Source organism: Eucalyptus grandis, chromosome 2 (assembly GCF_016545825.1).
Source record: "Eucalyptus grandis isolate ANBG69807.140 chromosome 2, ASM1654582v1, whole genome shotgun sequence".
NCBI classification, from domain to species: domain Eukaryota; kingdom Viridiplantae; phylum Streptophyta; class Magnoliopsida; order Myrtales; family Myrtaceae; genus Eucalyptus; species Eucalyptus grandis.
Genome location: NC_052613.1, coordinates 2472669 through 2483551, shown reverse-complemented (window position 1 = coordinate 2483551; position 10883 = coordinate 2472669). Strand labels below are relative to the sequence as shown.

The window sequence follows — 10883 nt, the reverse complement described above, 5'->3', positions numbered from 1 at the left end:
CTGGGAACCTAAAAAGTAATATTTGATTATATATCCCAGAATTTCCATATGAAAAAACTTATTATTAGAAACAAAAGTCAATTGAGAAAAGTTTTGTCAATCTTCATAATCGCCCAGAAGCTTTTCCACAACATTTTAAGGTACAATACTCGAAATATTCCAAGCTATATTTATGGATGTATAAATTCACACACACACACACATGTATATTTTTACAGTTTTAAAATTCAACAAGAAATCTTTCTTTGTTTTTCCCTCATGTCTATAGTCTATACAAAGAACAGCTATAACTAACAACGGACTGTAGGATAGAAACGCGCTGTCCAATAACCACGCTCCAGAGAGTCCCCGTAGTCGAGTAGTAAACGTGCTGGTGGTGGTCTGGTGAGCGGAGGAGCGATCCACCTCAACTCTGTCACCCACTCGGCTTTCCCTTCTTCCATCGCCGCCGCAATTCTCCGCCGAATTCTCCGCCGCCCCGGCCACCGTCGAAACCGAATCTTCCCGGATCCTCTCCCGGACGGTGCTAGGGTTCCGGCGAGGAAGAGTACTGGAAAGTGTGCGGGCAGACGACCCACAATAGCTCGGGTTCCAAATTCACTGAAGTTTCGTGAATTCTCGCCTTCTGGGTGTTCGCTGAATCGTGGGTAGGCCTTGCATTTTCTTTTTGAGCGCGCAGCGCATCTGAACCGAGAGCCCGTGGGGGGGTTTCTTCCGTCGGAGGAGGTGACGACCCTTCGTCAACTTTCGTGCTTTTCTCTGCGTAATTGCTTGTGCTGTTGGAACGTTCTTGACTTCCTACTCCTGCCATTGTTTGCTTTTCGCTTCGAATATGTGCTTTGCGTGATTGCTTGCGCTGCTTTGAGTGTCCTTGACTTCCTAGTCCTGCCATTGTCTGTCTTTGGTCCAAAGGGCATTTGTGGTTTCCAGCGACATGCAGGTGGCGTGTCTTATGTACTTCAATGGTTCCATCAAATTCTTGCTGTTTTTGTTCTCTTTTGGGGGTTGTCGGGGGGGTGGGGGTTTGTCCAGAAAGTTTCTATTTTTATTTTTTATTTTGGTCTAAGTCCAGAAAGAGTTTGGTAGTTTAAGACTAAGCTTTAGCATTGGAAGAATACCGGAAACACTTTTGAATATCTATGGCTGGATTGTGTTCTGTTTCCGGTATTTATGATGCATGAGGACTGAAAGAAGTCAAGGGGGCAGAGGGGTCGACCTTTTCAAACTCAGTTTACCTGCACATCAGAGATGTGAACATTCCAGATAGTCAGTAGTCGATTAAAAGGAAAGATATCCTGACCAATGTCCTAACAATTTGTATGGAAAAAAATCTAGTTGCCAAACAATTGCTAGGCATCCCTTTAATTGAGCATGCTACCAAAATGTCAGGCAGATGTGAGAGCTCAAATTGCAAAATCAACAGAGCACTTAAATGAACAAGATTAGTGAAAAAGGAGGAGTCACATCATGAGCATGGTTTCTGTGGACATGAATTTTGCTATCCACAAATTCTGGAACATTTTGAGTAGGGACTGTACAAGTAAAGATATTGTTACCAGTATTACTTCCTAGAGGATGACAAGCAGCAGTTTGTTTTGTGACACACTTGCTTCATCACCTTGGTCCTATCTGATTTGTAATCTTTACTAAATTTGAACTTCATACCGTCTTCCTGCTTCTCTGAGCAATTTGTTTGTTGATTCTCTGTAACTTCTGTTACAGTGCTAAATACAGGCATTGCAGACTTGCATGTTGCTGAACTGTTAAAGGTGGATATGACACTTTTAGACTAGACATTGGGGTGGGTTCAAGCATGAAGCCTTCTGAAGTGTTTCAAAAAGTCCAGCTTCAGAAGCCCAATTCACTTCTTGAAAAACAAGAATCTGGAGAAGAGAGAAGCTCAAATGCTTTGAGTACTGGTCATAGTGAAAGCAGTGTGTTAGATCAGGCGCAGTCTACTCTGGAAGATTCAGGCCTTTCTTCAACGTCCACCATCGGTCCAGCACCACTGTGCCGGCAGTTTTGGAAATCTGGGAGCTATGACAATGGGCATAGTACCAAAATCTCAATTCAAAGTATTATGCTTCTAAATCCTATTTGTAATTTTTAATTCCTCCTTACAATCTCAATTGGACATGGCTGGTGACTAGACATAAGAGTTCCAGTGATTATGGATACTCATACCAGCCTTCTCACTTGTTCAATCAGCTGATCCTTCTGTTAACTGTGCGCTGTCAACTGTGGATGCTATGTATATCAACTGCATTTCTGACCTTTTCTTTTGCTGCTTGTTTCGCATAACAGGTGGAAGAAACTATCTCCATGTCCACCCTATGTTCCTCCATTCAAATGCCACTTCACATAAGTGGGCCTTTGGGGGTATGTTTACCTGGATGGTTGTGAATTTTATATTACAGGGATTATATTTCTTGACAGAAACCACTTTTAAGTGCTTTTGTTCTAGTTTGGATTTACCTGCTCCTTCTTTTGCAGCCATAGCAGAGTTGCTTGACAATGCAGTTGATGAGGTGATCTTCTGGCCCAAAAGTTTTTAAGTATTCTAGTATTTTGTTTCAGTTGCTCCTCTGTTGGTGATTGTTGATTTTGAAGATACCATTAGTATTACCAATCAAAACATAATAGTACTTTTCCTCTGCAAGTTCTGACTATCCTACAATAGTTGTATGCTTATTCTGAAATACTGTAAGAAAATTTTAATGTGAGGATGATGTATAACAAGAAGACTTGAATAGTTAGACCTATTTGGATTAGAATACGATAGAAAAAAATCGATGCTACAGTAACTCGCGAACAGTGAATTTTATCTCATATTCTTATTTCCTGATTCTGGCTTTGTATTTTAACATTTAGTAGTCTACTCTCTGTTCCACATATTTAGAGTTGTGTGATCTGTTTTTCACATTCACCGTTTGCCCGCAAGGACAGATCCAAAATGGGGCCACATATGTTATTATAGACAAAACCTTAAATCCAAGGGATGGAAGCCCAGCATTGCTAATCCAAGGTCATTTCCACCTTCAACTTTTTAATATGAAAATCTAGTTTTATGTTATTTTGGGGTCTCTCTCATCGAATTGTTTAAATAGGAAATACACCTGATTCATGTCTTCCTAAAATCTGACTTATTGCAACTAGATGATGGTGGTGGAATGGACCCTGAAGCACTGAGGCGGTGTATGAGTTTTGGATTTTCAGATAAAAAAGAGAAATCAGCTATTGGACAATGTACACCTTCTCTGCTCACTTTGTGAAGTACTGTCAAGTTTCTTTTGGTGCTCTTTTGTGTTGACATGCAAAACTCATCTTTCAGATGGAAATGGCTTCAAAACGAGCACCATGAGACTTGGTGCAGACGTCATTGTCTTCAGCCGCCACATGAAGGATAGGTTGGCTTCCCTAATATTGCTGTTTGGAAATTTAGGCTTGATCTCTTGTTTTGGCAGATATTGTAAAATGTTGGTGGCTTCAATAAAAGTTGTGCTTCTTTAATAAGGTTTTATGTGAGATGGAGTAAGTGTAGAATAATAAAAGGATCGTTAGCTAATTTTATTGGATCTTCTCTTTTACTCTCCTGGTTTTATTTTTTTATGCTGAAAGCTAGTCATGTCTGCACATGTACAAGTAGATGTTTGATGAATATTGTGCTTATATGAAAGACAGCTTCCTCCTTCCTTACGAAGTTCTGTTCGAAAATGTTCAGGAAGTTTTATTAGAATAATGCTCCACTTACAAAATTGATGCTTCCTAAAGATTCAGTCTAATCACCAGCAACATATATAATCATTTCAGAGTATCCCATTACACTTTTGGACTATTCGCTGACTAATTTGTCTCGCCATCAGGGTGTCAACTCTGAGCATCGGCCTTTTGTCATATACATTCTTGATGCAAACAGGGCACGACAGGATTGTGGTTCCAATGGTAATTTTGGATGCTTCAATCTATCCCATTTGTTGATTTACATGCATTTCTTATGAAAAACAACTGTTGCGAAAGCAATATGTTTTTTATGTTGATATCTCTGGGATTTAATGCTTATGGACATATAGGCTGTCTGACTGGTTAAATGTGACTTACACAAATTGCTGGTTTTGTCTGAGTAGTTTTTACTGCAAACATGCACATTTGTCAGCCAACTTGTTGTTTTAGGATTTCTCCCTGGTGACAGTGGTCTAATATTTGAACTGCTGGCATTAGGTAAAGCAATCTTCTAAGCCTATATATAGGCATGGACAGGTATCATGGTGTTTGAGTAAATGGACTGACATACCTCACTTCAGTACAACTTAACTTTATGGTTGGCTAATCCTTTAATTAGATATCAGAGCATTGCTTTTGGCGTTTTTGTGTTGGGATGTTATCTTTCAAAAGTCTCTAGCTTTCACGTGTTCACATTTTATATTCCTTCTCTTGTCTGATGAAAGTTTTCCTTTCCGTAAGTTTTAATGCAGATGGTAGTGCTTCTTTTATTTCTTGGTGCTCTTTTTCCCTTCTAACTTCTGTCATTCAGCTGTTTCAGTTGTTTTTGGGATACTTTTACTTTCTTGGGATTTTGGTTGTTGTTTGGGGGAAAAAAAGAAAAAAGGGAGGGGTAATGTAATGTCATTTGTCCCAATCAAGCATCATGATTTTGACATTGCTGAACTGCCTCTCTCCTGAATGCTTGATTAGCACATCTTTGTTTAGCATTCACTTCTAAATTCCTGTTGCTTTCAGGTTGACTATGAGTTTAATGCAAGCAGTGGGACTCTGGAGATGTCTCGTCGCTATGATAAACAACATTTCAAGGCAAACCTTTCCTTGTTGCTGCGGTGGTCTCCATACTCAAATGAAGCAGATCTTGTCAAGCAAGCAAGTTCCTTCTCATTTTAACCACCCCCCCAACAACCCGAATCTGTTATTGTTATTTCTTTGTTTCTTGAGAAGTCCTCATTTATCTATTGTAAGTACAAGTCTTGCATCTTTTATTTTATTTTTTCTCTCTTATTATTTTGCATTATCATCTTCATAGATTTGATTTATCAAAGTCTTGATCGTCACACTTGTTGGCTTGAATATTTTGATATAGGGATCAGGATAGCACAAGTGCCATAATTTTCGTATGGCCCTCACTTGAGCGCCATGACTTGTAAAATATGTTTACTTGAATGCTTTACCTTTTAATCGATTACTTGAGTACCATAACTTTTAAAAAATGTTCATCAAAGTGTCGGAAGTTCGATGTGGCATAGCATCTGTGGTGAACGTTTTTAAAAAGTTGTGGCACTCAAGTGATAGATTGAAAAGTTATATGGCACTTGAGTGATTTTAAAAAAAGAAAAAAAGTTATGACACTCAATTGAGTGTCGTACGAAAAGTATGGCACTTGTGGTGTCCTTTTCCCTTTGATAATATCCTGTAAATTGGTGTTGGGGGCCTGGTCTACATGTACACAATGTGAAACCAACGAATGCCGTTGGCTTTGTGGAAGATCACTATTATGATTATGCTTGCTGTGCTTATGGATTGGCGACTTTCATATCCTTCCTTTTGTGCAATCCTTGTTATTTTACTAATTAGCCTCTGCAGTTTTTTCATTTGATATTTTGACGGTTAAGCATTTCTGGTCGGGTTCAGTAGCTTTCTGATTTGAACAATTCGTCAGGGCTATTATGACAATTGCAATTTTAGAAAAGGCGATAAGTATACTATAAGTGTCATAAATTTTGTATGGCGCTCACTTGAGTATCATAACTTTATTTTTGACCACTTACTGTCATAATCTCTAAAAAATGTTCACTTGAGTGTCATAATTTTTCAAAAATGTTCATCCTAGTGTCGAAAATCTGATGTAGCATGGTACATGCGGTAAACTTTTTAAAAAAGTTGCGGCACTTGAGTGAAAATTGAAAAGTTATATGACACTCAAGTGATTGGAAAAAAGTTGATGACATTTAAGTGAATGCTGTAAAGTTATAACCAAGTGATAAAAAAAAAGTTCTGGTACATCGAGTGAGCACTGTATGAAAGTTATGGTACTTGTGGTGTCATTTTCCCTTGGAAAAGATTAGCTGCTACTTGTCAAATAGTCTGCTGATGTGGCTCTTGGGATTTAAGAGAAAAAGTTGCTGGAGACAATTCTTTTCCATGATAATTCATGTGTAGCTCTGAAGTGACATTGTACAGTTGCTGGTATCGTATTTTGTTCAAGTCTTAAATAAGTCATTCCATTCTTTTTATGGCAGTTTGATGACATTGGATCCCATGGAACAAAAGTTATCATTTATAATTTGTGGTACAATGATGATGGGAAAATGGAGTTAGACTTTGATGCCCATCCCCAGGTTTTAAGCTTCCTATCCGTTGTTATTCCTCATGCTATTTGTTTTCATCTTATTCTCCATGAATTGACTTCTTTTGAACTTCAAATTGAAGGACATCCGTATTAGTGGAGATATTAAGAAAGTCGAAACAATTCCTGCCTGGAAACAAGTAAATGAGCAGCACATTGCTAATCAACTCCATTATTCTCTTCGTGTAAGTTGTATTATTATAGTTGAAGATATGAAATAAGTTTCAATTGATCTGTTTTGACAAGTCTTCTCTTTGTGGTGCATCAGGTATACATGTCCATTTTATACTTGCGAATACCTGAAAGTTTTAAAATAGTGCTCCGTGGTCAGAATGTGGAGCATCATAATATTGCAGATGATCTCAAATATATCCAATATATATTATACAGGCCTCAAACCGCTGGATTTGTGGAGGTTAGTTCGAATATTGATATTTCTTATCTACTGTCTCAGTTGTTAGTGATGATTAATTTAGTTTGACCCAGTGCAATGACATATTCGATTTTCTCTTGTCAACTTGATTTTTTGATGTCTTTATTGTTGTGGTTGTGTTTATCTTTTAATGACAGCTAAGGGCTTCATTAAAGTGACAAATCAGGCTTGGTGTTGATGGTGTTAGAATTATGTTAACTCTATATTTCTGGATGTTCATAGCTGTCTTTTCCTGGATAAAATGTAATATGTCCTTGAAGGTGTGTCTGAGCTTTACGGTTTTACCCCCATGATATAAGCTTAACTCTGAGACTTAGTTGTTCTCTGTATGATTTTCCTTGTCCATATGGAATCATAATACCGAAAAAAATAATTGGGAGTAAGTTGAACATTTCATAAGTCAGAGACATTTTTTTGGCATTGAGAATTTATGTGGGTGGGTGGGTGTTGTTTTGTGGGGTGTTTCAGGTGGGGTGCATGAAACAATGTGGTAGAACGTTTATTGGTCGAATTTTTGTTTTTTTGTTGAGAATTCCGCACCCCCCCCAAAAAAAAAAAAAAAAAAAAAAAGAACCCCAACCCCTCCCTCCTTCCCTCTCTCTCTCTCTCTCTCTCTCAATGGAATAAAGTTTGTCAGATTGGTGTCTCTATATATGTGCTGCCTCTGTTGAAGTAAAAATTGCGCTTTGACTTAATTGCTGTTCATGGGTACTCATGCAGGGTCAGGTTGTAACTACCATAGGATTTTTAAAGGAAGCTCCGCATGTGAACTTGCACGGGTTTAATGTGTATTACAAGAATCGACTGATACTGGTAATGAAAACTTTGTTGAACTATGTCATTAGTGTCAAGAAGTTATTGAAAGGTCAATTGTTTATAAGGAAGCAACTGTGGGAAGCCACTATAAATGGGAAAAGATAGAAAGTGAAACAAATGATCAACTGTTGGCGAAATGAATACTATCAACATTCTTTCTTCTAACTTTGTGAGTTTGTATTCCCTTTCCAGCCATTTTGGAGGGTTGTGACCTACACAGATAGCAGGGGTAGAGGTGTTGTTGGTGAGAAGCATCTTCGATCTTTTTTCAACTTGTGTTTTGTGAAAAAGTGCTGTTGCTTCATCCTGATCCACATTGTTTTTGAAGGTGTTCTGGAAGCGAATTTTATCGAACCAACTCATAACAAGCAAGATTTTGAGAGAACTTCTCTTTTTCAGAAGCTGGAAGTTCGGTTGAAAGAAATGACGTCGGAATACTGGTAAGCTACTTGTTATCCTGGTCAATTGCGCTAATGGAATTTGTTGTGCTGTAGAATTCGAACTTTCCAGTTTATTTATGCAACATTTTTGTCTGTCCCGCTTTGTTTTTTCTCATCTTTCTCCATTGACATTCAGTGTTGTAATTCCTGTGAGTGATATATGGCCCTTTGCTATTTTATGCTACCATTGGAGAATTGCTTGAAATATGCCTTTTGCGACAACTTACCTCATAAATAGTCTCGAGTAGTCCTTTCTCTTTACATCTTAAGTTGCCAACTGTAGCTGTTTTGGTGCCTCCTTTCGTAACCCTTTATCTTTATGTCCATCTAAGTAGCTCTGCATGCGCTATTCAATACTTTGATTCTGATGTATATCTATTGACTCGTTGAGTGGTCCTTCAATGAATGTTTCTGACCTTCACGCCCGCACATAAACTAAAGATGCCATAGTTCAAAAAAGTTCAACAAAGTTTCCATCTTGACAAGTTCTGCTGCATAGGAATTATCATTTAACTGTGTGCTCATCCCCCCATGTGCTCATTTATGTTTTCACGAAATTTTGGCTTGATCTTCTTCACTAAACCCTATTTAGATCAGCTTATCGATGCCTATCATCATGATAATTCCAGACTCTTTAGAGATTTTGTTAGTCACATTTGGTGATGTTAGTCACATTTGGTGACCTTCCTTGGACTCAGCTGTTAGCAAGCCTCTTGCACCATGACATCTTTTTGTCATCCCTTCTTCAGCTAGGAGGGAACCTCAAAATCAATTATGCTTTAAGGCTGGTAGATGTTGTGTGGGTCATCTTTTTGCCATCCCTTCTCCAATTGACCATATTTAGGTGAAGGCTTGTAGATGTTGTGTGGTCTGATTGACACTTGTCTGATCTTCTTGTGCATATCTAACTTCTTCAGGGACTATCATTGTGTATTGATTGGATATCAGCCTAAGAGGAAGGTTCGAGCATCGGTATTTGCAGAGAATTCATCTCATTCTGTTCCTCATGGTGGTGTTGAGAAGCCCATTCTATTGGGACAGAGTTCACCTTCTATGACTAGCATATCTGAAGCACTTGGTGAGGTACTCAGAGATACTCTTAGCAAGGTGAACTTTTTAGATGATCTACTGTTAACTTGTCATTAATTTCTAAAGCACAGGACTCAATGAATAAAGGGTCTGGTATGAAGCGCAAGGCGGTTGAGCTAACAGAAACTAAAAGGGCAAATATGCAGACGGCGGGAGGGCCTGGCATTAATGATGACTGGGAGGTCGAAGAGATACAGGTCTAACTACAATTTGTAGTTACAAATGGTGATTGTCTCTGTGCACTAACTTTGCACTAACTTCTTTAATACATGTGTGACAGCCTATCGATATCCCTGGGAACCAGTCAAATGATGTGGAGGCTGCAAACATGGTGCAAGAACACAAGAAGCTACTTGCGAAGTGAGTGGCTGCCTTATGGTTTTGATTTTCAAGTTATTGTTGTGTGTAACAAATGATGTAGCCGTGAGAACACCTGGATACACTAAAGCATCGTGAGTTGGTTTATAGTGTCCATGAGTTCCATGGTTTCCACGGCAGGTTTCAAAATCATTCATTGTACTTCGCTGTGCCAATAGACTGATTGCTCTTCCTTTTTCCTCTGATAGAGGGTGATGATTATCCTTCCCTTGTTACACAAAAAGATATTTTCCTGAAATGCTAAACTCGACATTATGTATGTCTTTACTTGGATCAAACACGATAAAGCAGCTTCATCTTGGACAGTATTTACCCACTAAATAGGGCTCACTACATTAATCCTTTTATGTCAATGTTCTCTGTTCTGTCAGTGGACCATGCGCTAGTCATTTATAAGCCTCTTGTGATTGCTTTCAGATGTTCGGAATATGAGAACAGCGTGAAGGAACTAAGCGACAAGGTTTTGTAACTTTACTTGATGCTAATTTCTTCTCATCTCCATTGATGATATAGTGCCCTTCTGAAAAGATTCGCTGTTTTCGGTGGTGCAGTTGGCTCGGCTTAGAAGTGAACTAGGAGAAGCTCAGCGCGATCATTCTCGACTCTTGGCCGAAGCACTCTCTCTCGGCTCAATCAAGAAGGAAGACAATGCAAGTATGCCGTCTCGGTGAAAGGCTCTTCAGTTTATTCATGTGTAAAATTTTTTGTTGTACTTGTAGTTCGGTCAGGCCATCAAGAATTCGCAAGTGCCACAGGCCTGATCGCGGGGAGAGAAAGCTCAGCGCCCTCACAGTTCCTAACAGAGGCTTTCATCCGGAGAAGTCATCTTCTTGGCTAAATGCGACCGAGAAGATCATCGTCGTGACAGGGAATGAAGTTTACCTGAAGTTGACATGTACCATCTATAACAGTAGGGTTTATCTTATGATGCCTCCAATTCTAACTCCGGTCCTTCTTCATTTGTAATCACTTTGTTTTCCTAATTTCCATTTTTTCATTTAAGTTTATTCAACCTTAACACATAAGTAAGTACATATAAACGTTTCACATGTGTTTCAGTCAATTTGTATGTGATGTCTACAATTTTAGTTTACACTTTTTATTATTCCTTTGAATTTAACATATGGAAGTAAAATAAATACCATGAGTGGCCGCAATGCTTATTATGTTGGCGAGTCAAACAAGACCATCCGATCATATGTTAAATTTAGTTTAAGGTTGTATTTGTTTCGTAAAAACTATGCAAAATATTTTTAAAAAAATTGATTATTTATATTGTTTACAAAAGTAAATAAATGAAAAATATTTTCATTATTTACGAGTATATTTATTATTGTTGATAATGAAAATATTTTTCATTAACTAATTATTTTAG

At 38.3% G+C, this 10883-nt stretch overlaps 1 protein-coding gene across 6 annotated transcripts; it reads left to right on the top strand.

Annotated features, from left to right (window-relative positions):
* The first annotated feature begins 304 nt into the window (after nt 1–304).
* Nucleotides 305–10601, top strand: LOC104434256 (protein MICRORCHIDIA 6-like). Of its 6 annotated transcripts, none has more exons than XM_039307430.1 (20): nt 306–647; nt 1735–2075; nt 2305–2379; nt 2494–2528; nt 2947–3025; nt 3157–3246; nt 3332–3407; nt 3864–3942; nt 4738–4872; nt 6246–6344; nt 6436–6537; nt 6621–6767; nt 7506–7598; nt 7794–7845; nt 7930–8041; nt 8959–9124; nt 9202–9327; nt 9411–9490; nt 9926–9968; nt 10060–10601. In XM_039307430.1, the coding sequence occupies exons 2-20, from the start codon at nt 1814–1816 to the stop codon at nt 10177–10179; spliced, it is 1971 nt and encodes a 656-aa protein (XP_039163364.1). In that variant the 5' UTR covers nt 306–647; nt 1735–1813; the 3' UTR covers nt 10180–10601. The 6 variants fall into 6 exon arrangements, 5 of the variants coding, with proteins under 5 accessions (XP_039163364.1, XP_039163363.1, XP_039163362.1 ...); XM_039307429.1 differs by having other exon boundaries at nt 1723–2075; XM_039307428.1 differs by having other exon boundaries at nt 306–726.
* Nucleotides 10602–10883: the final 282 nt, after the last annotated feature.

Coding starts and splice junctions, on each gene's coding strand:
- LOC104434256 (XM_039307430.1), top strand. CDS start 1,814: ATGAAGCCTTCTGAAGTGTTTCAAAAAGTCCAGCTTCAGAAGCCCAAT. Junction 2,529..2,946: donor TTGACAATGCAGTTGATGAG/GTGATCTTCTGG, acceptor CCGCAAGGACAG/ATCCAAAATGGGGCCACATA. Junction 6,538..6,620: donor AACTCCATTATTCTCTTCGT/GTAAGTTGTATT, acceptor GTGGTGCATCAG/GTATACATGTCCATTTTATA.